Here is a 26,121-nt window from a genome sequence, read left to right as displayed (position 1 = left end):
AATGTGAATAGTATTCCCAATCTAAGAAATGCAAAGCAATACAGTAAGTGAACAAACAGAAGGACAAAAAGGAAATCTAAACTCCCCGCTCCTGGCACCACCGCTCAACCTCCTTCGCCAGCTTCTCGCGCTGATCCCTCACCAGCTCCATCATAGGCTCGACTTGCTTCCGATGCGAGGCAATCAAATCCTGACCACCGTTCGATACACTAGTCACACCGTCCTTGGGCGCGAGATGAGTATCATAGATCCGAACCATGAGGTCCATGACTGCAGAGAGCTGGTTGGGAAGCCACTGTCATAAACTGATTAGCTAGGTGATCACGCAGACAATGCAAGAACAGATATGCAAGGATCCATGCTTCCATTTTATTGACGCATTGGGCTGGTGCAATACTCACAGTAACAATAGGAGAACCACCAGTGGCAGTAGGATGCGGTGTACGGCGGATGATGTACTCACGCGCAAAGAGCCAATGTCTCCAGCGGAAACTGCGAACATGGTTCAAGGTGCGGAGGAAGAGCACTGCCGTCTCGGAGTCCTGCACAGCGTAGTCCTGGACGCCGATTTCCTCGGACTTTTCGCGGATGTAGGTGAGGAACTCGCGGTGCGGGAGGGGACGGTAGGCGCGGAACTCGTGGAGGATTTTGGTGAGAGGGGTGGAGGGCATGGGGATCTGGCAGAGGTGGTCGAGAAGCGGGATCTATGGAGGATGGTCAGTATTGGATTGGGGGAGGACCGGCGAGTTGGTACGCACAATGCTGTCGTTGGCACCGCTCTCGCCGCGGAAGAAGAGGGGCTTGTCGTCTTCGCAGCCTTCGTAGATGACGCCGTTGGGGAACATCGATTGATTGGTAATTCCGAAAATGAAGACGCGAAAGGAGAGGTATTCGGAGGGCTTGGAGTTTCCCCACATGTCTATATGTGTGAGTGTGGTTTCTGGGTGGCTCGCGGGTCTGGTGGCTTACCTTCCATGGAAGTTTCGATCTTCTCCATTGATTTCAGGATCTCTCGGAATCCGTCGTTGATTTCCTGTCGGGATCCGTGCTGTTCAAGCGTATCGACGACCTTGAGAGTACCGGCAATCAGGGGGCCAGTCTCCTTGACCATGTCTACGTGGGTGAGAATGAAGCCTGCCTCGGAGCTCTTGGGGTCAAGACCCCTCTCAAAAGAGCGAATGAGACGGAGGTTAGAGTACTCGCTCAGGCCCTTGGCAGGGTCGGCGACAGTATAGTTGAAGAGAGCATAAGAGGCGGCATAAGACATGAAAGGTGGTAGGTCCAAACTGATATATGGTTAGCAATGTCATAATAAATGCAAGTATTAGATGATAAAATGATAGGGATGACAGCAAGGTTATACAAGATAAGGTGAGACAATACGAGCGAGAGTCAACTCACAGTTCAGCACAGCGATACATAGGACGAGCAACAGCCATGGGCAAAACATCACGACCCAGACCGTAACCACCCTCGGGGTCCTTGTTCCAGTGCTCCCAGCAAGGCTCAAGGAGGTAGGACGAGGCCAGGAAGGTATAATCACGGAAGACAGCAGCAACAGTGAAGCGGTCCGGCGAGCCATCAGGGAGGACAAGCTTCTCAACCTCGTCGGTCAGGTCAGTGAGCTCGGCCTTGACGGCAGGGCCAAGCTCGTAGGTAGCCAACAGACCGGGCTTGCCATCGAGTCTCACGACAGGCAGACGGTTGACGAGGGACAGCAATGCACTGAATGCCTCGGGAAGCTCTGTGGGGGCAGTCTCATAGGGCAGGAAGCCTGTCTTGGTGGTGATGGTGAAGGGGTCCAGGGAGTGGGAGATGCCTGAAGGGTCATCGTGGATGTGAGGGAACCGCTTCAGGGTAGCAGGGGAGGGGAAGGGCACTTGAGTACGAGTCATGGTGGAATTGATCAATATTCAAGTATGAGACAAGTTGTCTTGGGTATTGGGGAGGGATAGTGAGGTTGGATAGATGGGTAAAGGTAGATGAAGGTCCAAGATCAAGTCAAGAACCTGGATAGTAAGGAAAATGTGGAAAAAAAGAGGAAAGACAAGTCAAAAGACCTTTCAGGATGATGAGGAGAACAAGAACTCGAGGATTTGGGCGGGTGAGGAGCAGATTCTTATAATACTTTGAGGCCGGTATCAATTCCGGCCTCAAGTCCACCATTACGAAAGAGATAAAGAATAGCGTGGGACAGGTGACATCGCCTGCTTTATGATGTAAATGGGTTCCATCTATCATGGAGGATACTTCAGGCACTCTCCACGGCCATTTTTGTCCCTGACCAGACATTTCGACTTTCGTCTGTCTATACAAATGAAGTATACAACGGCCCAGTGAGAGAGCGTAGGGCATAGTCACGGGGTTGCGCTAGGCCCAATACAGTAGAAAGCTGCCATAGGTACTTGTCTGCCTTCTCTTCGGGTTGGCTGGATTTATTGGTGGCGAATGACCCGGCAGATGTTAAAAATTGCTTATACTATAGAATTGACCACTTATTGAGGACCTATTACGGAAATTTGTCTGAGGAACATTCTACAAGTCATGATGTCTCCTCTATATGTCATGCCGTGCCAAGGCCCGATCGTCCAAAGCCGGCTTCTGATTGGACGATAAGCCAAGTTTAAACTTCCCTAGCGTTCGGAGGCCGGAATGGTACCGGCCTCCGATTATAGCCGGCCTCGTTTTAGCCTTGGATATACTTCAGTGGGCATTGGGACTACAGTTGATTTACGGGAGAACTGAAAAGTGGACTTATAAATTGGTTGATTACTCACATTATTATAAGGCGGACAAGACCCAATGAATGAACTACAACCATTGAACTACCAATGAACTACAGCTAATGAAATTTGTATACTTCAGTCATTGGTCAGGACAAAAGCACGAAGACATGGTGAAAGTACTACGCACTCCTAAATGGGAACTCTGTTTATATCATACTGGTCCGTTCAATCATGGTATCTTTGAAAACAAGTATTCATAAAAGCTCGCCGAATCTTCTCACTAGTATTGTCCGATAGGAAATTCGATAAATTCAAAACAAAAGATCCCCCAAGGAAACAATCGAGTCTTAGACTGTCTTCTGCTCCAGCAAAGTGTTGAGATCTGAAATTCGCTGCTGTATGCGATCCACTTCATCCGAGTCTTCAAGTAGGACTTTCTTGAGCGCATCAACTCCCTGCTTTATCTCTGGAGATGACCGGGCGTTCCCAGCCTGCACGACCTGCTCCCCGATGCGAATTTTGTTTTTTGCATCGCGAATCTGTGACCAATAAGCCGCAGTCTTGGTAAGATACCCCGTCTTCTCGAGTGGCAGATTCCACTTCTGAGGGGTCATCTCAACAATATCCAGCCATTTAGCCATATGCGGCCAACGTCTCTCCTCAAGACCTGGGAAATGCACAAGCAGATCCCCCCTCTCTTGCCTTCATAAGCCCAATCCCACTCATAGGTGTTGATCCATGGTCGTGGCAGGTACGCGACCCCACTGGCGTAACCCTGTCCAGCTGGACCCTCTGTTGTTTTGTTGAGCACGCGGCCCATGGCTTCTTGGTCTGCGGACCGACCAAGATCGATTTTCGAGTGAAAGAGCGGGTAACCAAGGGTTTCAGTCAGGAAGCTTATTGTCCACGGGTGGACATGCATGAACATGATTCCGGTGTTGAGCCCGTTTTGGTCTTTGGCGGTCACTAGATGGATATCTTTGAGGTCGGATGGAGGAAGAAAGACCTCGGCAGGGACATCATTGTTAAGTATAATTGAGTCGGCGTCGACCCACCTGTAACAGTCAGTGGTTGTCGAGAGGTGACCGGCCTGGGAGGAGACTCACATCAACCACTCCATTCTCTCGCCTGCTGGCTTTGCCAGTTCGCTGATCACCAGCGCTAAAAGATAACTTGGCTTGTTCCAGAACCCGACTGAGATATCCTCCCGAAGAACATGCATGGGGTATCCCCATCTCCTGCTGTGGCGTTCATGACTTTGGAGTGCCCTCTCGTACATGTGATTTGTCTCACCATATAGCATGGAAACCTTGGCAACTCTCCGCGCATTGTTGCTTGGAGGGTATTTGGGTTCTGGAATAGCCAAATTCCTGTAAGTTTTGATCGAAACCCAGAAGAAACATATCACCGAGAGAACTATCAGAACGCTGTGGAAGGGTCGTTGTTTGATCGTCATTGGAGGTGGAATCATGGTCGGCATCACCGTGTGGGTGCCGGGGCGGTCATGATAGATAGAAAAGTAAAGATGAAATGCCAGTGAGACATTGAATTGCTGGTGGGTTGGTCTGGACGGGATGAATTCATACATCCGCATCGGGAATACCGTTTTCGGCAATTTGACCACATTGTCTTCCACAAGAAAACACAACCGATTGACGCTATTATTAGAAAGTTATTCGCTGGTCTTAGTTTGTTTGTCCACTGACTTCCTAATTGGAGCGGTGTTTCAAGTTTAAATCAAGATGCCCCAGTCACTCGATGTATACACCCCCAACATCATTGGAATGTTAGTTTCCGCCTGACAGTTCCAGGCTCTCTCAAGGGTCCAACTACTACGATTGTGTAAATATTGTGTAAATATCTCGAAATAGAATCACAATAGGAGAGAGACGATTTCATGTTATATAGTACATATGGGGGTATATCTTACACCACAACATCCAAGTTTTGTACAGCATGGCATGCACCCAAAAACAAATAAACTCCTTGCCCATGCATCAGCACACAGGCGATAATTGCAATCCACTGACATAGTGAATATCGTCGAAGCACATCCAGATCAACGCAAAGGCAGAATGATCCGATCGAAGCAGCGCGTCCCGTAATGTTCCACCTCATGACCCCGGACTGGTATTTTGATTGGGTGTATTTGAGCCGCCCGTTGTGCTGGTCACCGTCTGGAGTTTGAGATACTCCTGCTCGAGAGCCTTTTGCATTTCGAAGTCGGCTTGGCGCTCTAATCGAAGACGTTGCTTTTCCATATCACGTTCGACACCCTTGTGCATAGCCTACCAATCAAAAATAATGTCAGTCTCTTATTCGATACAAAGATTGAAGCTGTATCATACCGCCCTGTCCGCTTCTTGTGCCCAGTGGACAAACCAGACGATGCCCGCTGTGCCCAGGCCGGTGGCTGCCAATGTGAACTTTGATGCGCGAGACATGGTGAAATTGAGAATTGAGCAGCCCACACGTCGGTCCAGCAATGAACCCAAAGACAATGATATGGTCTGACGGTCTTGAAAATGAGTCGGGGATTATCAGTTTATCGATCAGCCCAGGCGGTAGGTGTGGGCAGAACCCCCACCGCTTTGGGGGGGCGCTGCGTGGCTCCGATCGACCTGGACTCGGAGCTCCAGACTCGCCGTTAATCGTTCCTGTTCAGCGCCATCTCTTCTATTTTCTACGTTTAAAGCTGCGAGGTCTTGCGCAAATATGGTGAGTCGCCTGTCTTAGAATTGGTGGTCAGTTGCTAACGGTGAACAGTCGGCTCAGAACTCCGCGGGCATTCAGACCCTCCTCGATGTAGGTCTTGGTTGCTGTTGGCCTGAGCGGGTGGGATACTAACCAGACTGATAGGCTGAGAGAGAGGCCCAGAAGATTGTGCAGCAAGGTGAGTGCAGTTCACTTACCCCTCGTCGTTGCAGGCAGATACTAATACGTCACGTCACTTTCAGCCAGAGAATGTACGCTATTGAACTTCCGATCCCGGAGTCGACCATGCTGACCACCAATAATACAGACCGCACAAAGCGGATAAGGGACGCCAAGTCGGAGGCCCAGAAGGAAATTGAGGAATACAAGAGCCAGAAGGAAGAGGAGTACAAGAAGTTCGAGACTGAGGTGAGACTCCTCCGAGACTGCTGCTAAACATGGTACTAACTTACTCGTCAGCACTCGAGTGGATTCAAGAAGGCCGAAGACGATGCCAATAAGGAGACCGAAGTCAAGCTCCAGGAGATTAAGGACGCTGGCAAGAAGCAGGGCGACAAGGTCGTTGCGGACCTCCTCCGCGTGACGACTGATGTCAAGCCCGAGGTTCCCGAGAAGATTAAGGCATAATGTAGATATTTTTGTTGTTTCTTTGCTCGTTATGGGGAAGTTGCACTTGCGTGGCTGTTCATCGATATCCAAGTTCGGACAATATCATTTCATCTGGTTTCCTCAGCGCTGGATTCACCTGTCTTTCTGCGATAATGTCTCTTGGGGCCTTTGTACATGGTAGCCCTGGGTCAATGGCCACGGTTCTTCTTGAAATTCACTGCAAGCCATCAGCACAGTCCTAATGAGCTCGCTGGTCTTGTATCTCCCTGATCAATACGACATTTGAATATCAAAATCTGTCGAGATAGCTACAGCAAAAACCATAGATCCATTTCTATCAATTTAATTCCTCCGATCGCATCAGAAAGAGACAAATCGATTGTGGCAGAGCGAAGTATAAAATGTTCTGCCTGAGGCAAGATATCAATGTTTCCCGTGCGTCATTCCGCGCGGGAGTTTGATCACCAACTTATCTGCACACTCGGGAGACAATGAGACATGTCATTCCAATTCCAAGCAGACTCGGGATACCAACGGTAACATATGCATCATATGCCTGCCCAACCAGCAGACGATATCATACATCCCCGTACAGACCCAGTCCTAGTCTTGAGCCGCGCCTAGAAGACCACGGCAAAGTGATTGTCGATGAATACTCCGTGATCCGAGAAAAATACGGTAAGCTGCATCCATTCAATCCTGGAATTTTTGGTAACAGTGGTAGATGCGCCCAAATACCCCGTTGTTCTCGCACATGGCCTGCTGGGGTTTGATGAATTGCGACTTGCTGGGAGATATCTCCCCGGTGTCCAATACTGGCGCGGAATAAAAGAAGCCCTGACAGCGCGCGGGATTGAAGTCATTACTGCTACCGTGCCCCCATCGGGGTCTATTGAGGCTCGAGCTGAAGAATTGGCTCGAGACATTGAAGTCGGTGCGCGTGGGAAAGATGTTAATATCATTGCGTTGGTGGTCCTCTATTATGTTGATTGAGATGTTCTGACTGATACTTCTATAGACATAGCATGGTGAGATCTCTCCCTTTCTTCAAGATAGGTGGTGCTTATACGTGAATAGGGGTGAGATTGATCCCCGGCGTTTCTCGGACACACGCTAATACGAGGCTTCAGTGGACTTGATTCACGATATATGATTAGTCGAATTAAACCGGAGAAGTTTAAAGTCTTGTCACTGACTACTATTGCATCGCCGCATCAAGGTTGGCACTGCGCCCGGGAACGAGATAGCTTTTTACTCACCTTTTCTGCTAGGTTCATCCGTGGCAGACTATGTATTTGACCAGATTGGAGGTTTGTCAAGCCTCGCCATGAAATTCCTTAACTGCTGACAATTTTCAACAGCCGAAAGACTACCTCAGATCTACTACGCCCTCAACCGGCTAAAGGTCGAAACAGGGGCATTTGAACAACTGACTAGAAAATACATGACCGAGACCTTCAACCCGAAAGTTCCAGATGTGGATGACGTTAGGTAAGTTTGATAATGTTTACATCTATGACACCTACTTATAATCCAGGTATTTCTCCTATGGCGCAGCATTTGAACCAAGTATCTGGTCCGCCTTTCGACTGTCGCATCGAATCCTCTCCAATATAGAAGGGCCCAACGACGGTCTAGTCAGCGTTTCCAGTAGCCGCTGGGGAGGTGAAACAGGATACAAGGGAACTCTAACGGGCGTGAGCCACCTGGATCTAATCAACTGGACGAACCGCCTCAAGTGGCTGGCCGGGGAGGTGACAGGCAACCGACGAAAGTCAGTAGACAGCAACATTATTCTAGGGCTAGGCTGACCTTTCTGCAGATTTAACGCCATTGCATTCTACTTGGATATTGCAGGTATGTCATCTGAGTGGACTCATCGAGACAAGCTTATTAACTTGGCTACCTAGACATGTTGGCCAAGGAAGGACTCTGAACTTGTCTAGGCAATTGTGGATATATTTGGATTCTCCTCCGCCCTGCTGTGGCTTGAAGTTGCAGCGGATCGGGTATTCGGATGTTTTGGTAGTGGAAATATTGGTGCCTGGAGCGAGTTCACGATACCATTTCTTGTTTTTCTTCGTACGCCATGACTGTGGTGCTCTATGTGACAGGAGCATTGGAATAGATATGATCTCTTTGCAATTAGAGAATATTCGGAAAATGCTGTAGATTATATGTGGTGATGCTTCGTAGCTCACACTGAAGCTATACTTGACCCGAGTGAGCAGTTCGTTCTTTGTATGTCAATTGTGGCTGTGACCCTGAGGCGCAGCATAAGTCCCTGGTTTGACTCTTAATTTATATAATTTTCTTTATACATTTTTCACCTGAATCTGTAACTTGGCGATCAGTTGATCTGCGAACGTCCAAAACGTCATTCCGGGATTCCTCGCATATAATCCGTATTCCCCCCAATCTCACATCCCACCTCACCGCGCCGAACCTCACCTCACCCGACCATCCCGACAATTGGTCCTTGTCGCGTGTTTCGTCGGCACCCGCTCATTTCATTTTAAGCCTTCAAGGGTATTCACCAACCGAATAGAGTGCCCCGCCTGGGCCCGGGCGCGCCGCCGCCATGTCCGCAACGATCGTGCTAGACAGTCGCCATACCCATTACACAAATCTGGACTTCTTGACCGGCAAAGTCGTGCTACAGCTACCGACCGAGGCAGCTATTGGTGGAATACAAGTCAAATTGGAATGTGAGAGTCGCACTCGCCTATCCGGCCCCAGGAACCCTCAGAATGTGCACTCGGACAAAAAGAGGACGGAGCTGGAGGTCCATAAGGTATGATGCTTTAGCCATCGTCTATCGGTGGAATATACAATTTTGGTGGAGCTGGGCTGATCGGGCATGTAGATCTTGTACAAAGTGGCCACAGTCTTTCCTACGCCAGCTGTGATGCAGCATGGCTCTCCAACGACTTCATATACCTTTGCTGCAGGGTCATATGAGTATCCCTTCCAGTTCAAGGTAAGATGCTTGTCCCGCAATAGCCGACTAGCTCTAACACCGACTAGTTTCCTTTTAATAATTCATGTAGCAGCCACAACAGCATGCTCACCAATCTAAATTTCAACGGGTTGAAAGTCGAGGTGGCTAAAGATACCAACCGGCATGTCAGGAAAACGTTGCCCCCTTCGCTGAGTGGATTCCCCGGTGAAGCAGATATCAAGTACTTTGTCAAGGCCACAATCATTCGGCCACAATTCTACAAGGAGAATATTCGAGCGGTAAGTGCAATTCTTGGTCTTATGCCTTTCAGTTGCTAATCTGTCAGGTTGTTCCACTAAACTTTCTCCCCATTGAACCGCCGCGGACTGGGAATCCCAACGAGGAAACCTATGCGAGGCGCCAACATCAGTTCTCCAAAGTCCAAAGCGGGACCAAGAAGAAGAGCATCTTCTCAAGGGGCCCATCTGCCCTCAAGGAAATTTATGCCGAACCTCCCCGTGTCTCCCTTGATGCTCGACTCCCGCATCCATCTATCCTCACTTGCAATGAATCAGTCCCACTCCGTCTTCTGGCTAGAAAGCTTACTGACGGGTCAGACATAATCTTCCTCCAGATGTTGCAGATTGAGCTCATTTCCTATACCAAGATTTTGGCTCATGGTCTTAAAAGGACCGAGACTAATTCTTGGGTCCTGATGAGTCGCAGCAATATGAACACACCTCTAGGCAAGCCAGACGATGCAGTCGGGACTGATTGGACCATTGACTCGAACCTATGGAATCGTATCACATTACCTAACTCGGTTGCGCCATCATTTGAGACATGTAACATTGAAAGGAGCTACGAATTGGAGGTTCGAGTTGGCTTGACCCATGGAAATGCTTATGAGATGAAGGTAAGTTGCTTCCTTTCTTTTTGACTGTCCTTGGCTCACCATAGCACAGCCTCAACTCATCGTTCTTCCTTTGCGCATGCCCGTCCGGGTTTTCTCCGGAATCGCTCCGCCCCAAGCTCTCCTAGATGCAATGGCGGCAGCATCTCTCCAACCATCATCCTCCAAAGAAAAACCTCATCCTAGTCTGCCAGTAGAATCCGGGGACAGCCGACCACTCATGCCTCCACGACCAACAGGCGAGCCCGTACCCGTCAACTCAGGCGATGCGTACGACGATGCACCGCCAAGCTATGAGGATGCCATGGCCGACCAACTGAGCCCAGTAGATGGGCCACGCCGCGAGTATCACCCACCCGATGCCTCCTCTTCTTCCCGGACATCAGTGGAATCAGGAGCTGATGTCAAGCCCGCAGCTCCAATGGGTAAGAATCAAGAGGATAGACCCGCAGCAGAAGGATTCTCAGCGCCCCGTCGTCGAGAACATCGCTCCTCCTCGGAATCCTTTGATATGCTACCCACCACCCCGCCGGAATCCCCGTCTGGATCACCCCCCGCGTCGCCTGTGAGACGTTCACAGAGCATGATGAAGGTTCCCCGGAACACCGTTGATGAAGAGAGCCCGCCGCAGTATGAACCTGTCGCTGGGAACCAGCTTAATGCGCCTCAGGCTGTGGAACGCCGTCCTTCGCGGAATAACCTCCGTCCTATGAACTTGGGTGTTCCCAGTCGGAAACCCGTACCCCGAAGCTCGAGCAGCGGTGCCACCTAGATATCATTCGCAACCTACGTGTAATCAGGTGTGCAGCCGGGAATGGCTTTTGATCTTTACCATTCTGGCCGATGGGCTGATGATGTATTTTTCTTCATCCCCAACCTCCCATCACCTCGATAAATTGTGCAATCATCACCCCCTCATTCCCTCATTCCCATCGTGAGCCTTGGCTCACTGGATTGGTTGCGAATCGGTCCACCACAGTCTGGATCAAATACATGGGAGGCAGTGAAAAGGCTCCCACTTCACATTTTCGGCTCGATCATACGCTAGCTGGCATCTATGGGGATAGCTCTCCTTTTGCCTTCAACTATACCCCATTGTTTCAGTTGAGCCATCTTTAAAATGCATAATAGGTGAAGGCGTTTCGAGCATCCACATTACTTCGATCTATAGTAGTTATCCAAGTCTATACTCTATATCATTATGACTAGAATCATCAAAAAATTACAGTTCATCTCAAATTTCCAGTGTTATTATTCCTAGCTGAAAGTTCCTAGGGTTCGTATAGATTGAAGATCGACAAAACTCATAATGAGTCACGCTAATCCTAAAAGGGCTAGCGTATCATCCACGCGATTGAGCTCCATCTTCTGATCAACAGCTTCCTCAATGCATCAGTCCCCTTGCCGTGCGTGTGGAATGCTAGACGTCGAATTCTGATTATAGTTGACTTCTCTGCCCATTCGGACCAACCAGTTCGATCCCCACCCGAAGCAACCCCTCCTGACTTTCCGACCTGAAAACCTCGAAGCTCAAAAATCGAGTCCTCACCGCGTCAATGATTTAGCTTGAGATCTCTCATCCACCATGCGTCTCCACCTTGTTATCTCGCGTCATGGCCTGCCGGCTACGCGCATTCTCTGGACGACTACGTCGTCTACTTCTGTGTTGGGCGAATATGGCACCCAGCGCGCGGTATCGGCTGCCGCTGTCGCATCTTCTCGCACCCCCAACATCGCGTTTTCAAATGGTGGATATACAGTCGCCCAGCTGCTTGAGGATGTGAATGAGGTTGTCCCGTTAGAAACAGAGCCTAATGTGTTTGATGCGGAGTTTAGCGGTCAATGGGGACTTGAAGATTATGTTGTTGAGGTTGCTGGCTCTGAGTGCCTGCACTTTATGGAGGTTGAAGGCCTGTTACGTGATGGAGACGAGGTTGTGTACGTTCCTATAATTCCTGTCTTGCTTTTATATCTTGAAATGGCTGGCTGACTTTCCTGCAGTATTCGCGCTCTTCAACTCGCAGACCTTCGGGCACGACGTCTATGTGGTCGTCATCAGATTGCAGCAGACGGCAAACACCTTGTCGATGGTGTGCCATTCGGCTCACCCTACTTGAAGAGAACTACTTCCACAAGACCTGCCATTACGATCCCACCAAGAAAGAAACGTCGCAGCGTCTTTTCTGGCTGGGAACACCCCCGGAAATCCAGAATGACATGGCAAATGCCGAAGAGGAAGGCGATGGAGGTTGGTTGCCGCCTGCAGATACTGGGTTTGGAAAGGAGCTTTCTATTATGCCTCCCGAACACGAAGAGTCCATGGGAACAGTGATTCGTCATCCCATTCATCACACCGCAGAGACAGACAGCGAAGCAGAAATGTCCGATATCGAAGAAGACGAATTGGAGAGCGAGCTTCAAGCCCTGAAAGAAGACTTCGAAGAGCCCTCTCAGTTTGTTGATATCAGGAACCAGACTCGCACTGCCAGTGGCCACCCGCTACGTGCTGCATCCACTACCAAGCGGCCAACCTCGTCTGACAGTGTCCACAAAGGGTCACTGCTGGCCCCTTCATCGCTTTCCAGCAAGCGTTCCCGCGCAGATGACTCGTCCCCAAGAACCTCGAAAGCAGTGAGGTTCAACAAGGGCGACAATCTCCCTAACATCGCGCAACCTCAACTCCCCGAGACTATCAACCTTTCCTCCGACTCTAACTCTGATTCCGATTCTGATTCTGCATCGTCAGACAGTGATTCCGATGATTCGTCTTCCGAGGAGGAGAAGGAGAAGGAACCATCCAAGCCCCAGGCCCAGCCAGCTGCCTCGTCTGATGTAGATTCATCAGACTCATCAGACTCTAGTTCTGATTCGAGCTCGGACTCGGACTCGGAATCAGACTCTGATGCAGAAGAGGCACAGGAAAAGGAAGCTCTTCCGCCCAAAATGGCTCAACCACAGCCTGTAGCCGGTCCACCATTCCAAGGATCCCTTCGTACCAAGAAGAGCAACAACCGCTTCAAGCTCCGCCGTCGTCTGTCCAAGCTGAAGGAGATGGGAGCTTTACATCAGGATGCAAACTTCGAGGAGCTTCGGGAATGGGAAGAAAATAATGGTGGCTGGTATGTTCCAAGCCCTGCTGATGTGGCACAATCTTCTCAGACTCTTGAGGAGTCTACCAAGAAACAAAGAAAAGAAGAGGAAAAGCGAGATTTCGAAGCCAGGCGACAGAAACTCCTCCGAGATCTTGCGTCTGGCAACGGAATTAGTGTCGATGAGACATCGGAAAAGGAAAATGTTCCTCCAGGCCCGCAAAGTCGTGCATCTGATATTCCAGCATCAGTAGCCGTCGCAACAGAAACCGAAGAAGAGCCAGAGAAAGCATCAAGCCGACGTACCCTTGATATTGCCAGCTCACGACGCATGCTCTTTGGATCTCTTGGAATGCGAACTCCAAAAACCAAGAAAGACGAGGAAGAAACTCGACGAAGACTTGCTGCTAAATTCAGCGCAATCGGGAAGAAGCCAGAACCGGAAGAGGCTGAAGATATGGATGTGGATGAGGATGAGGATGAATCCGACGACGACTGGGAGAACAAGCTCGTTGTCCGTGCAGTCGAATGTGTCTATCCCGAAATTGAGTTGACTGCTCCTCCTTATCCGTTCGTTCAGCGCTGGGATCAAGAAGCCAATGCGTTGATCCGTCAGGCCAAAGGCGGAAGCAAGAAGCGCAAGAGAAAGCAGCGCGCTCAAGTCTATGAAGAGGAAGAGTACGAGGAGGGGAATGAAGATTACCAAGGATATGATGGCCACGACGAATACTACCAAGGAGGAAATGACAGCTACTGGCCCGGTGAAGGCGACGGCAATGATCAACTCAACTATGATGACGCTGAAGCCGAAATAGTCGAGAACGCCGGTATCGACGAGGATCTCCCTGAGCTTCCTAGTGACGTGAACAAAGTCCCCGTTTTGAATGAGAAAGAGTTGAAAAAGGGGGCAATTATTGCTTTCCGACAGCTCGAAATGTCCAAGGACACAAACTGGCAACCCAGGATGTCCGAGTACCGAGTCGCAGAGGTGATTGAATCTCCCAGCAAAGATGGTACGATCTCCGTACTACTGGCAAAGCGAGACCGTCGACCAGCACCAGAATTTTCAGAGGATGACGAGCCCCGTCAATACGACAAGTTTGAAATGCCTGGTTATGAGGATGAAGGGGAGGACGATGGTCACCGTGAGGTCTCGTTCGCAGAACTCAACTACCCCAAGCTCCTACAAGCGGCAACACAGTCTCAGGCAGAAGCTGGGAATCAGAATGCTCAAGAAGATAGCATGTCAGTCAATTAAACCTTTGACCTCTGATTGTGGCTCACGCTTACTTGTTCAAGTGTCTCTGTAGTAGCAGAATCAGTGCCGAATCCCCAAGCTCTGCCAGCTGACATGGATGTTGACATTGATGAAACCACGTTTTTGACCATCGGCAACGAAGTCAGCCATCTTCAATCGCCTCGTCGGTCTCCTGGGATTTCTGCCGAAGCATTAGCAATGGAAACCGTTGAAGAAGTGATTGTGCCTCAAATCCAGGTAGATAATGGGCCGGAGGCACGCAGCGTTACTCCTCCAATCGCGTCTCCCTCTTTCACTGGGTTTTACTCTGCTCGATCTTGGCAGCCAACAACACCGGGGCTGACTGTTACAGCTGAAAATGGCAATCTGGAGGGCCATACTCTTATCGGAGGTGAAACGCCATCTGCCATGGTCAACCCTGAAGATGATCCCTCTTTCTTGTCGTTTGTGTCAGCCAATCCCTCTTTCGAGGATACCTCTATAAATATGGAGCCACCAGAGCAGGAGCAGGAGCAGGAGCAAGATCGCCAGATTGTCAATGATAACCTTGTGCCACCTGCCGAGTCTGGGGAGAGTGGTCCGCAATCCGGGTCTCTTCTTTCTATTATTGGCATGAGTGGTGATGGATTTGCAGCAATCAATGACAGTGTAGAAGACCGTGGGGTTGCTCCAACTAGCTCTTCGCAGTCGTGGAAAGATCTTCTGAATGAGTTGGGAGCAAGCACGTCTAATTCAGGGGATGAAGATGAGAACCAAGAGTATGGAGGTGAAGATGAAGATGAAGATGAAGATGACAGCAATGCAGAAGAGAACAATGACGAAGATTCTGAAGAATCTCACTCGCCTGTGCAAGAGGATGAGGATGAAGATGGGGATGAAGATGGAGATGAAGATGAAGATGAAGATGAAGATGAATATGCAGGTGCTCCATTGCCCAAGGAAACCTATGGAACAGACTGGAGTAATGATCGAGTGCAAAACAGCATGGATCACTCCAATCTCGACCTTGACCTCGGTCATGGATCTCTATCACCAAGCTGGTCGAGCTCTCCCAGATCACCACCGAATGCTCAACAGGAAGCTCAACCCAAACCTGAGCCAACTCCTCCCTCTCTCGAAACAGAACCCCCAGCGGCCTCCACCCGTCTACGACTTTCCCAGCGATTCCGTGAATCTCTCTCATCCTCCCAAATCCCTGCTTCTCAAATGTCAGAACTGGTCGATCTTACTTCCAGCACCAATGCAACCCCCGAACCTCATGCCGAGCCCGAGCTCGACAACGTTGATCAGTCTCAGTCTCGCTCCAAATCCGAGCGGTTCCAACCCAAGAACCAATTCGCTCAATCCCTGGGTCGGAATACCAGAGCTTCCACGGGCACGGGACGACTGCAGCAGATGACAGAAGTGAGCATCAGCCCTTCCAGGCAGAAGCGACGAAAGTCTCGGAAATTCTAGGCTGTTTACTTGTTCCCTATCACATAGCTTATATTTATGGATGTTGGAATTTTGACCTTTACATGTATGGAGCGACGGCGTCCAGGACTGCACACTCATTTCCCCTGGATATTACTTTCTTTCAATGAACAAACATTATTTCTGCAATGTTTCTGCAATGTCTGCGGTAGTTGTAGAACAGGATTTTGGTGACAAAACCCTGCCTCTGATTGGCGGGGACGATTCTCGACGTGATGTCATCTATCTGCGTATACTTCCACAATTCATACTTCAAGACGAGTGAAGCACTCAGCCATTGGAACGTGTCATGCTTACAGTTTATTCCACTATCGAAGACATTTCTCTTGAAAATGCTCCTCAAAAAAAGACTCCCCTCCCTTCTATCTCAAAGTCGGTGTAGACGCCATTGGGCCTGTCATCTCTCGTCATCTACATTCCCCCGCTCTGCCTCGCATTTGTCTTTCTCTTGGACTTCTTCCTCTGCTTTTTCTTCTTCTCCCATCACTCCAAGTATATTTTCTAAACATCTATCGACGTCTACGTCTGCATCAAACATGGCACAAGAATACAAGTTAAAGGACATCACCTCCTTTGCCTCCCTCAACTCCACTGATAAAGCCGAGTTCGAGATTGAGGGCATCCCCGATGGAAAAGTCCTTCTCGTCAAGCTTGATAAGGAAGTGCACGCCCTTTCTCCACGGTGTAGCCATTATGGGGCGCCTCTGAAGAATGGTGTTGTTACCAGTGATGGCAGGATTACTTGTCCCTGGCATGGAGGTGAGATTCTATTCCTTGATTGTATCCCGGTTGTCTGTCCTGGGGTTATTTGTAAATCTCAAGGCACAATGGAAAGGCGAAAAAAAAAGAAAAAAAAAGCACTTAGCTAACTCTATATACTTAGCCTGTTTCAGCGTCGCAACCGGAGACGTTGAAGATGCCCCAGCGCCCAATGCCCTGAATAAATTCGAAGTCTTTGAGAAGGACAACGCAGTCTACATTCGAGCTAGGGAGGAAGATGTCAAAGCGGGACAACGCAATCCTGTAGTCAAATGCAGCGTGTCAAAGCCCGCAGAGAAAGTTATCGTCGTTGGAGGGTGAGTAACACTATACAACCAAGATTCTCTGACCTATACTAACACAATAACAGTGGCAGCGGAACCCTAGGCCTAATCCAAGCCCTCCGCGAACTGAAATACCCAGGTCAAATAACAATCATTTCGCAAGAACCAGACCTCATAATCGACCGAACAAAGCTCTCCAAAGCCCTAATCGCCGACCCAACCAAGATCCAATGGCGTCCAAGAGAATGGTACACGGAGGCTGCCATCGAAACCATTACAGATGAAGTCACCTCAGTGGACTTTGCCTCCAAGGCCGTTTCCACAAAGTCCGGCAAGAACCTCAGCTACACGAAACTCGTCCTGGCAACAGGTGGAATCCCACGCACGCTCCCACTGCCCGGATTCAAAGGCGAACTAGACAATATCTTCACGCTGCGCAGTATCAAAGACGTACAAGCCATTTTATCCGCAGCCAACGCCAACACAAAGACAACCGCAAAGAAAAACATCGTCGTAATCGGCAGCTCCTTCATCGGCATGGAAGTAGGCAACGCCCTCTCAAAAGACCACAACGTGACAATCGTCGGCATGGAAAGCGCCCCCATGGAAAGAATAATGGGCGACAAAGTCGGCCGAATCTTCCAGTCCAACCTAGAAAAGAACAACATCACCTTCCAGCTCAACGCCAGCGTCGAAAAGGCCACCCCATCCGCTTCAACCCCCTCCTCAGTCGGCGCCGTCCACCTCAAAGACGGACCAACCCTCCCAGCAGACCTCGTAATCCTAGGCGTGGGCGTCCGCCCAGCAACAGACTTCCTCTCATCCAACCAGAGCATCACGCTCGAAAAAGACGGTTCAATCAAGACGTCCTCTCACTTCCTCGTGTCTTCAATTCCCGAGAACGACTCTGTCTTCGCGGTTGGCGATATAGCTACATACCCCTACACCGGCCCTGGCGCTTCTCCCGGCGGTGCTGGCAGCCCGATTCGAATCGAGCACTGGAATGTGGCTCAGAATGCGGGACGGGCGGCGGCGCGGGCGATTGTGCATGCGAGACACTCGCCTGTCTCGTCGCTTCCTGTTAAGCTTTTCATTCCTGTTTTCTGGAGTGCGCTGGGGGCGCAGCTGAGGTATTGTGGGAATGGGGCTGTTGAGGGTGGGTATGATGATGTTGTGGTTAGGGAGGCTGGGGAGGGGAAGTTTGTTGCGTTTTATACGAAGGGTGAGGTGGTTGTTGCTGTTGCTACTATGGGGGTGGATCCTGTTATGGTGAAGTCGGCGGAGTTGATGCGGGTTGGGAGGATGTTGGGGAAGAAGGAGGTTCAGGAGGGTGGGGATGTTTTGGCTGTGAAGGTGTGAAGGTGTAGAGGTATAGAGAATAAGGCAACGCAGTGGTGGTAATAGTAAATTCGATGTTCAATGTTCAATTGCATATACATGGGAATGGAACCGGAACGCCCCCAGGAGGTAGTCAAATATCAGTGGTCTTAACATCTTAGTCGGTCTTCTTGGACTTGGACTTCTTTTCCTTCTTTTCTTTCTTCTCCGACTTTTCCTTTTTCTCTTTCTTTTCCTTCTTCTCCTTCTTAGGGCTGTCTGGGTGCACATCCACGACCGAAACCTCGTCAGCCTCCGACACAGGCACATTCATGATAGGAACAGTGTGGGTCTTGGTAGGTGATGAGAAGAAAGAAGGCGGGAGAGAGTGACCCTGACGCTCAGACTCGAGAAGCTGCTCCTCTTCCTCTGGAGACAACATCGTACCCTCGATGCTGAGGAACCCACGGTCCCGCTCCGACCCAGGAATCACATCGATATCAACAACACGGAAGCGAACAGAGCCACGCACCCGATGCCCAGATACAGACTGGAAATACCCGGAGTGAGCAGACTCATCCTCCTCCTCGCCGTCAAGAGGAGTCTCCTCGGCAGCCAAAGAAGTAGGCTGGAACATCTCCTTCTCAGCATCGAACCCAGCCATGCTCTGATCAGACCCCGAGTCCTCATCAGTCGTAGCAGGAGTCTCCGCCTCCTCGCCAGGAGGAACCCACTTCCAATTCGAAGGCAGACGCTTCCGCTCCACGCCAACAGAGAACAAGTTGAAAACGACCGCACCGAGGAATCCCTCAGACTGAACATTCACCCACCCATCCAGGATCTGCCCGCGCTTCGGACGGAAGACCAGGAAAGTAGCAGTCAGGTAGACGTAGAGCACGCCGTACTCGTCCGCAGTGGTGGCCAGAGTCAACGGCTGAGGGTTAGGATCAGAAGCGAGCCGTGAAGAGTCAGACGGGGGACGACTGGAGATAGACGCATTGGAGTAGGCCATGACAACGCCCTTCAGCGGGGGGAAGTACGTCAAGAGCAAAGGCGAGAGGTGCTCGGCGAGCAGCGAGGCCAGCGCATGCGTGGGCGAGATTGAGATGGGCGACAGAGGCAGGTAGAGTGTCGCTGTTGTGAGGGTGAAGGGGGAGCTGGGGTTGGGTTGGGCGTCGGCTGCTGGTTGTTGCTTGCGCTTCTTGGAGGGCGATGCGGGTGCTTCCTTCTTGCTCTTGCGCTTGCGCTCTGCCTCGGCGGTGCGCAGGGGCAGAGGGTCGATATCCATTGCGTCTACTGCCATTGTGGGACGCAATTGGACGCTCCACAGAGCTTGGGTCGATGTGGAGGATTGGATTAAATGTGAATGTTCTCTTGAATCGAGAACTTTTTTTTTTCATTTGACTTTGTTCCTAAATTGGAAGGCGGTGGGTTGGGCGGTGACGGTGGGAGCTGGATATCGGGGGGCCATTGTTACTGTACAACTGGCGTCAACTGTTTGTCTTGGTTTCTCTGTCTTTCGCTCTCTTTTTTTTGGTTTCTTTTGGAATGGTTTGCTGAAGGTGGTGATTTACAGCATGTCATCACTTCTCCCCTTTGTTGGGTGGGCTGTTCTTCCCAATGTAAGTGCATTGCGGAGCTACAACGTTATATGGCTTCGTGAAGCTGACCTGAATAGTATGTCACATCTTTCTTACAAAGTGTCTACTATGGCATGACCATCCGGGCTGGCGAGCCTCGGCCGCAGCCTCAATCAGCCAAGTTCGAACGCCATCGTCGTCGCATCTTCATCTTTGTGATCACTAGCTACCTCCTCTATACACTGTATGAGACCTTCCACCAGGTCCAGATGGCAGGTGACTACTACCAAGTGCTGGGGGTGTCGCCATTTGCCGATGAACGAGCCATCAAGTCGCGATTCCGGCGACTCGCCGCTCAGTACCACCCTGACAAAGTCGGCCTCGAAGGCGAGGCATACTTCCTATACCTACGACAAGCCCAGGAAACCCTAGTCGACCCCGTCAAGCGGTTTGCATATGATCGCCTGGGCTCTGACATGTTCAATTGGGGCGAGAAGAAGACCATGCGCGAGTTCCTCATGGCTTCCTTAACTCGATCGGTGCTCCCCCAGTACCTAGGCGGCTTTGCGACAATGGTAGTATTGAACTGGCTCTGGTGGGCGAACTGGGGACGCTACGTGAGTCCCAGCCGATCGAGACAGCTTGCTCCCACTAACTGGTCTACAGTGGCGCTGGTTCACCTTTGCTGCCCTGCTCACCCTTGAGCTCGCCATGATTACGCGCCCACAGGCTGTCTTCATGCCTGTGGCCTACCTCCCTTCTGCGCTGCGAGCCTGGCTCCCCCAGCAATCCTTCTACCTCCTTCCCTTCCAGATCCTTACCCTCGCCCGCCGCGCCTCGATCATGCTCCACATCTTCATCTCGCAGGTCGCCCCGCCCGCCGCCAGAGCTGCGCCCAGTGGGAATGGCGATAAGCTCTCCCCGCAGACCGTGCAGCAGTTTGGGAAGTTGGTGCAGTTGTCTCGGGCCGTTGATGACGAAGCTACTCGGATGATGCAGCTCGGTCAGGCGCCTTTCCGCGGGGACCGTGAGAGTGTGTCGACTCTCCGACGGGGTATGAAAGAAGGGCTGATCCTTGCTGGTGTACGGTCTAGTCCCGAGGTGCAACGGGCCGTGGCACAAGTTGTAGAACGACGCCAGAGTGGGAATCAGCTGGAGTGAATGTACATAGGTAGATTGTATAGAGTCTCAGAATCCGAGTTCAGGACCCGAGTTCCGGTTTCCCTGGCCAGATCGCGTAATTTGTACTTTGTGGCCCTTGTGGCGACCTTGACTCTTGACTCGTGACTCGTGACTTGGGACTCGTGTGGCTCTTGCGAAATGGTCTCCCGCGGTGACCGTTTCCAGTGTGTAATTGTAATCTATCAGTAATCTTACTTGGCCGTGAGCCATTTTCCAGTTCCGGGATGCAGCGGGTGGAATGAGATCCATCATCGGTTTAGGGTTGTATTTTGTATATTTGGTATTTGACCTTTGTCGATCGTTGAGCAGGCAGAGTTGCAATGAGCAAAGAAAAGAGAAACACCAGGAACCCAAGAAACCAGAGGCACAAGAGAAAGAAGAGAGAGAAGAGAGTAAATAAAGTCGAGCGTACGGTTACTGTAATCGCCCCGACTGGCCAGCAACAAAGTGCCAACAAAGTGGTAAATGACCGTACGACGCCGAAGCCTTCAACCTTCCAACGAGTCGAAAATATGGAAATCATCCCTTTCTCCCCTTCGCCTTTTTCTTCGGCTCCTTTCAACTGGTCTGCTCTTTTTCCCCCTCATCTCCCACTCTTCCCCCCCCTTTCCTACTCTCCGGATTATGTTTCCATCGCCAACTCCATATACACTATCTGCACAACCCTGAGATCTACAAGAGAAAAAGAGAGAATACCCAGTTGTCTACACACCCACGTTTCCAATTACCTCCCCCACCCCGACCGCGATACCCCCATCATCCATGCCCGCCCCTACAAATGGCCGCTCCAAGGGAGCTAAGAATTCCAACTCCTTGACGGTCGTGTTGAAGCTATCCGCCAGCGCCCTCCAACAGTTTGAGAAGAACCAAAATACACCTGACATGAAGGGCCAAGAACGGCCTTCTCCATCTTCATCGACCGAACTGCCCGTGATCCGACCCTCATCCGCCGACAATGGCTCCGACGATGCGAACTCGACCCCCGTCACAGAGGCAACTCCAGGCGACACGCCACGCCGGAAGGGTGTTCCGGGTCCCAAACCCGGCAACAAGAGAACAAATGGACAAACCGAACCCGGCGCCAGGTCGCGAGGACGCCCAGGCCCAAAGAAGAAGCCCAAGCTGTAAGTTCAATCCACGATGTGTATACCTGCAATGCCAAGACACCATCCTAACACACTCCTTTTTGTACAGTGAGGAAGGAGGAGACGTCGCCAAGCTCCCTGCCGCCCAGCGTCTCGGACCTAAAGCGAACACTGGCGCCATCAACGCCGGCCTGCGCGCCCTCGACCGCACCGGGGCTGCTTGTCGCAAGTGGGAGCGCAAGCCCTTGCAGTTGAGAAGCTTCACAGGCATCCTCTGGCAGCTACCGTCATGGCGCACGCCCGGCTCAGACAAATCGGACCACTTGATCGATACCAAGGTGGCTGTCCTCGAGAGCGGGGATAGCGATACCAAGGCCATGCTCACAGCCCCGGGCACCGACACGCTCGGTAGCAGCGCCGTACCCAGCGAGAAGAGCAATTCTGGAGACGGCGACCTCACCCCGGCTTCGCATATGGTTGCGCCTTCGTCACCGGCTATTGCGATGGCAGCGTGAGCTTGTGCTGCACGTTGTCAGCATAAGTATGTCTATGAGCATACCTATGTGTATGCACGTGACGGTTCAAATTGTTTCTGTGTATATTAGATCCCACTGTTTCTTTTGTCCCTCTTATTTTCTTTTTGTCTTTTCTTCGGGTGGCTTTGGTCTGGCGTTGGGAATGGAATCGGTTCAAGGCTTATGTCGGCGAGCAGGCCGAATCAGTTAGGGTTTGTATCATAGCACTTATCGGGATTGGGATTCTCTATGAGGATATTTCTTGCTCTGGCATATCTGTATTATCTGTATTATCTGTGTATACGGTAACATCTTGCGAGGATCTAACTCTTGTTATAACTGTAGACTGGTGGTACTGTGGTCACTGGCCATATCTGCCCAAATACTATACAAGTTAGCGCGATAACAGGCGTCTCTACACACATACACGTATAGCCAGAGGTGACTCTCATGTACTTCCCAGTAGTACCGGGGGCTCGTGACATCTCCCCTCTTTCTGGTGAGCTTGTGCTGCTTTCGGATCTATCAACCTTCGCTCCACGCACATACTCGGACTGTCTCTAAACTGCATCTCATTTCCACGCACCTGGGCTGACCACAGATGACTGCGCACTGATTCCTTCAGCAGATCATATGTTTGAACTCCCGAGTTAACTTCATTTTAGAGAGAGTCAACCCCAGCAAAATCGGTCAGAAACGGAACACCACAAAGTGGCCTTGGGTAGCGTGGCATTTGGGGGGCGACGGACCCGCGAACATCATGACTGATGTGCCCATCCCCCCATCCGGTGGAGCTCGAGCTTCATACCCCATCTCCTCTATCCCACGACGTTCTTCCTACGCGTCCGTAGTCTCCGGCAACGCATTTTCAGCCTCCAGCTCATTTTCTCACCTCCTCAACGACTCCCACCCAATCCCTTACCCACCTTCCGACACCCGAGTCCACCGGACTCTGTCCGGCGTGGATGCAGACATGCACATGAACTCCGCCTGGAGGAACTCAGGATCGCCAGACTCGCTGCCACACTATTCCCGCAAGTATGCCGGCTTCCTACGCTCCGATATCCCTTCAAGTCTAGGCCTGAACGACGGGCCGGGCTTCGTGACCCCATCCTACCTCCGCAGCTCTCGCTACATCGCCCGCCTCGAGACCGCCCATCGAGCCAAGATTGTCGCCCAACAGCGCGATGCTGCCTCGGCGTCTACCTCGGCGTCGAACCCGCCGCTCTCGGCTTCGTCCAGCAATGTTCACTTGCCCCGCATGGCGCCGTCCCATCGTGGAATGACCTATGAGATCATCGAGAAGGAACCGCCCGTCCCCGATACGCTGCAGCCGCTGCCGACGCAATGGAGCTCCGATGATAAATGCTCGGCGCTGGAGCTGTCGAATGATAGTCTGGATGTTCGCTATGCTGGTCCGGTCCATAAACATGATAATGAAGCTGCCGCCCTGCGCACTGATCACCCGATGCCGCCACAGTGCGGGATCTACTACTTTGAGGTGAAGATCGAATCTAAGCCAAAGGAAGGGTATGTTTTTTTTTCGTTTCCCTTACCTCTTCTTCCTTGCTAATATATGTCTAGCATGATTGGCATTGGGTTCTCTAGCCCCAAGGCGAACGTAGAGCGACTTCCAGGCTGGGAGCAGGAATCTTGGGCTTACCATGGTGATGATGGAAAATCGTTCTTTGGCGAGAACCAAGGAACTGGCCGAGCATATGGTCCGACCTTTGGTGTTGGTGATACTGTAGGATGTGGTGTTAATTTCTCGACGGGAGCTGCGTTCTTCACCAAGAACGGCATCTTCTTGGGTATGTTTCACTCTGGCCATCAGACCGGCATATACTGACTGGACTAGGGATCGCATTCCATGAACTCCGTAATGTGAAACTGTATCCGTCTGTCGGGATGAAGAAGCTGCCAACTGTACATCTGAAAGCGAACTTTGGACAGGAGCCATTCGTTTTTGATATTGATGGCATGGTCAGGGTATGTGCTGCTGCTTGATTGAAAGTGACATGCTGACTCCGCATAGCAAGAGAGAATGGCGATTCAATCGGAGATCAACGCTACAAATACCGCTAGTCTTCAACCACCGCTTGACGAGTCAACATTGATGCAAGAACTAGTAGCCCAGTTCCTGGCCCATGACGGCTACGTTGATACAGCCCGCGCCTTTGCAGAAGAGGTCGCCACCGAGACAATGGCGTTGGAGAATACTCGCAGCGAGCCACTCAAGAAATATGAAGTGGAAGAAGATCGCGAAGCTATCAACCGAAACAGTAAGTCATTCCCTCACTCGTATGAGTTTATATCTCACACCGCCAGAAATCCGCTCCGCAATCCTTGACGGAGATATCGATAAAGCTCTCAAACACACAAAGGCCTACTACTCCGACGTCCTAGAAGACCACCCTAGAATCCACTTCAAACTTCGCTGTCGCAAATTCCTCGAAATGATGCGCCGCCCCAACGAACTCTCAGCAGCAACAGCAGCAGCCACAGCACCCTCAAAGCAACGTCGCCCAGCATCCCCAGCCCTCTCCCACGAACACGCAGTCTTCGACCAAGAAATGGAACTAGACGACAGCAACGACGACCCCTGGACCGACGGCATGGAGACAGAAGACCAAGAACCAGAAGCAGTCGCCCAATTCAACCAGCTCCTCACAGAAGCAGTCCAATACGGCCAGCAACTCCGTCTCGATTATCCCACCGACGATAACGGTGGCGACAAGAAATTACTCGATGACATCTTTTCCCTCGTTGCGTATCCCGACCCCAAGCGCTCCGTCCACGGCCATTACCTCGATCCGTCGGGTCGTGTCGCCGTAGCAGAGGAGTTGAACTCGGCCATCCTTGTCTCTTTGGGGAAATCTTCTGCTGCGGCTTTGGAACGCCTGTATCAGCAGACAGAAGTACTTGTCAATGAAATCAGTGAAGACGGCGGCGCTGGGGCGTTTATTAATGTTCGTGATGACATTTTGCTTTAGCTTTTTGACTGGCATTGGGCTTGTTAGCGGTTAGTCTGGGTCAGCTTGCACTCGGCTTGGCTTGGTCTGGCTTGGCTTGGTCTGGCTTGGCTTGGTCTAACTTATACTCCGGTTTCAAGCGTGTCGTAGGTTGTCCTTTTTTTTTTTCCTCTTTCTTTCTTTATTTGTTTCCCCGGGATGTTTTCCCATTCTTTCAATTTCTTGTTATTTCTCCTTGTCTTGATCTCTGTGCTTTGTGTGAAGCTGGAAGCGAGCGAGGGATTGCAATTAGGATCTTGTTCGAGTTTGGTTTGAATTACTTCCTGGTTCGGCTGGGTTTTGATATTTACTACTTGTCCTGACGTATGATTGCTTGTTTCATGGTTTTGTCGGGTTTGACCAGTTTGTGGTCTTCTAGGACTTGCTGCGACCTGTTCGTAGTGCTTGCTTTGTATGGCATTTCAGCCACCATGAGGGCGTGAGCTGGTGCATGTAGCTTGGTAGGAGGTTTGGAGCTGTTGGCCCTGGGAGTGGGACATGATGCGGTATTCCTTCAAGAGCCACGGCTCTGAGTACCAGTCGTTCCTTAGCTAGTCAGTCCAACGGCTCGGTCAGGCTGAATCAGGTCAAACTGGTTGGCTCCTGCTCTACTGTTACTGATCACGCTATATCATGGCAAATAAACTGGTCATAGTAAGGTGCG

The 26,121-nt window shown here is 50.9% G+C and overlaps 12 protein-coding genes across 12 annotated transcripts; 8 read left to right on the top strand and 4 right to left on the bottom strand.

Moving 5' to 3' along the window:
* Positions 1-76: 76 nt before the first annotated feature.
* Positions 77-1,895, bottom strand: N7511_007291 (indoleamine 2,3-dioxygenase family protein; the record flags this gene model as incomplete). Its single annotated transcript, XM_057129668.1, has 5 exons — positions 77-295; positions 402-704; positions 759-919; positions 970-1,286; positions 1,402-1,895. 5 exons carry the CDS (start codon positions 1,893-1,895, stop codon positions 77-79), a joined length of 1,494 nt encoding a protein of 497 aa, XP_056982736.1.
* A 1,178-nt stretch (positions 1,896-3,073) lies between these two features.
* Positions 3,074-3,948, bottom strand: N7511_007290 (glycosyltransferase family 34 protein; the record flags this gene model as incomplete). Its single annotated transcript, XM_057129667.1, has 3 exons — positions 3,074-3,428; positions 3,449-3,781; positions 3,833-3,948. The coding sequence occupies 3 exons, from the start codon at positions 3,946-3,948 to the stop codon at positions 3,074-3,076; spliced, it is 804 nt and encodes a 267-aa protein (XP_056982735.1).
* Positions 3,949-4,840: 892 nt separating this feature from the next.
* On the bottom strand, positions 4,841-5,170 carry N7511_007289 (protein PET117; the record flags this gene model as incomplete). Its single annotated transcript, XM_057129666.1, has 2 exons — positions 4,841-5,014; positions 5,075-5,170. The coding sequence occupies 2 exons, from the start codon at positions 5,168-5,170 to the stop codon at positions 4,841-4,843; spliced, it is 270 nt and encodes an 89-aa protein (XP_056982734.1).
* A 271-nt stretch (positions 5,171-5,441) lies between these two features.
* N7511_007288 (uncharacterized protein) lies at positions 5,442-6,068 on the top strand (the record flags this gene model as incomplete). The annotated part of the gene is made up of 5 exons (XM_057129665.1): positions 5,442-5,444; positions 5,493-5,531; positions 5,586-5,619; positions 5,749-5,849; positions 5,901-6,068. 5 exons carry the CDS (start codon positions 5,442-5,444, stop codon positions 6,066-6,068), a joined length of 345 nt encoding a protein of 114 aa, XP_056982733.1.
* A 480-nt stretch (positions 6,069-6,548) lies between these two features.
* N7511_007287 (triglyceride lipase) lies at positions 6,549-7,986 on the top strand (the record flags this gene model as incomplete). The annotated part of the gene is made up of 7 exons (XM_057129664.1): positions 6,549-6,586; positions 6,646-6,728; positions 6,775-6,984; positions 7,412-7,541; positions 7,588-7,824; positions 7,873-7,907; positions 7,961-7,986. 7 exons carry the CDS (start codon positions 6,549-6,551, stop codon positions 7,984-7,986), a joined length of 759 nt encoding a protein of 252 aa, XP_056982732.1.
* Positions 7,987-8,631: 645 nt separating this feature from the next.
* Positions 8,632-10,676, top strand: N7511_007286 (arrestin (or S-antigen), N-terminal domain protein; the record flags this gene model as incomplete). Its single annotated transcript, XM_057129663.1, has 5 exons — positions 8,632-8,844; positions 8,917-9,030; positions 9,078-9,290; positions 9,338-9,907; positions 9,957-10,676. The coding sequence occupies 5 exons, from the start codon at positions 8,632-8,634 to the stop codon at positions 10,674-10,676; spliced, it is 1,830 nt and encodes a 609-aa protein (XP_056982731.1).
* An 813-nt stretch (positions 10,677-11,489) lies between these two features.
* On the top strand, positions 11,490-15,706 carry N7511_007285 (uncharacterized protein; the record flags this gene model as incomplete). The annotated part of the gene is made up of 4 exons (XM_057129662.1): positions 11,490-11,842; positions 11,906-11,943; positions 12,024-14,238; positions 14,293-15,706. The coding sequence occupies 4 exons, from the start codon at positions 11,490-11,492 to the stop codon at positions 15,704-15,706; spliced, it is 4,020 nt and encodes a 1,339-aa protein (XP_056982730.1).
* Positions 15,707-16,260: 554 nt separating this feature from the next.
* On the top strand, positions 16,261-18,126 carry nfr1 (putative AIF-like mitochondrial oxidoreductase (Nfrl); the record flags this gene model as incomplete). The annotated part of the gene is made up of 3 exons (XM_057129661.1): positions 16,261-16,483; positions 16,608-16,800; positions 16,854-18,126. The coding sequence occupies 3 exons, from the start codon at positions 16,261-16,263 to the stop codon at positions 18,124-18,126; spliced, it is 1,689 nt and encodes a 562-aa protein (XP_056982729.1).
* A 136-nt stretch (positions 18,127-18,262) lies between these two features.
* N7511_007283 (DNA-directed RNA polymerase I subunit RPA43) lies at positions 18,263-19,387 on the bottom strand (the record flags this gene model as incomplete). Its single annotated transcript, XM_057129660.1, has 1 exon — positions 18,263-19,387. The coding sequence occupies one exon, from the start codon at positions 19,385-19,387 to the stop codon at positions 18,263-18,265; it is 1,125 nt and encodes a 374-aa protein (XP_056982728.1).
* Positions 19,388-19,661: 274 nt separating this feature from the next.
* N7511_007282 (J domain-containing protein) lies at positions 19,662-20,825 on the top strand (the record flags this gene model as incomplete). Its single annotated transcript, XM_057129659.1, has 3 exons — positions 19,662-19,706; positions 19,763-20,281; positions 20,331-20,825. The coding sequence occupies 3 exons, from the start codon at positions 19,662-19,664 to the stop codon at positions 20,823-20,825; spliced, it is 1,059 nt and encodes a 352-aa protein (XP_056982727.1).
* A 783-nt stretch (positions 20,826-21,608) lies between these two features.
* Positions 21,609-22,446, top strand: N7511_007281 (uncharacterized protein; the record flags this gene model as incomplete). Its single annotated transcript, XM_057129658.1, has 2 exons — positions 21,609-21,970; positions 22,041-22,446. The coding sequence occupies 2 exons, from the start codon at positions 21,609-21,611 to the stop codon at positions 22,444-22,446; spliced, it is 768 nt and encodes a 255-aa protein (XP_056982726.1).
* A 760-nt stretch (positions 22,447-23,206) lies between these two features.
* On the top strand, positions 23,207-25,439 carry N7511_007280 (uncharacterized protein; the record flags this gene model as incomplete). The annotated part of the gene is made up of 5 exons (XM_057129657.1): positions 23,207-23,976; positions 24,031-24,257; positions 24,305-24,435; positions 24,482-24,728; positions 24,775-25,439. 5 exons carry the CDS (start codon positions 23,207-23,209, stop codon positions 25,437-25,439), a joined length of 2,040 nt encoding a protein of 679 aa, XP_056982725.1.
* Positions 25,440-26,121: the final 682 nt, after the last annotated feature.

Source organism: Penicillium nucicola (genome assembly GCF_028828085.1).
Source record: "Penicillium nucicola strain IBT 29836 chromosome Unknown utg000007l, whole genome shotgun sequence".
Taxonomy (NCBI): Eukaryota; Fungi; Ascomycota; class Eurotiomycetes; order Eurotiales; family Aspergillaceae; genus Penicillium; species Penicillium nucicola.
This window is presented reverse-complemented; position numbering and strand designations above follow the sequence as displayed.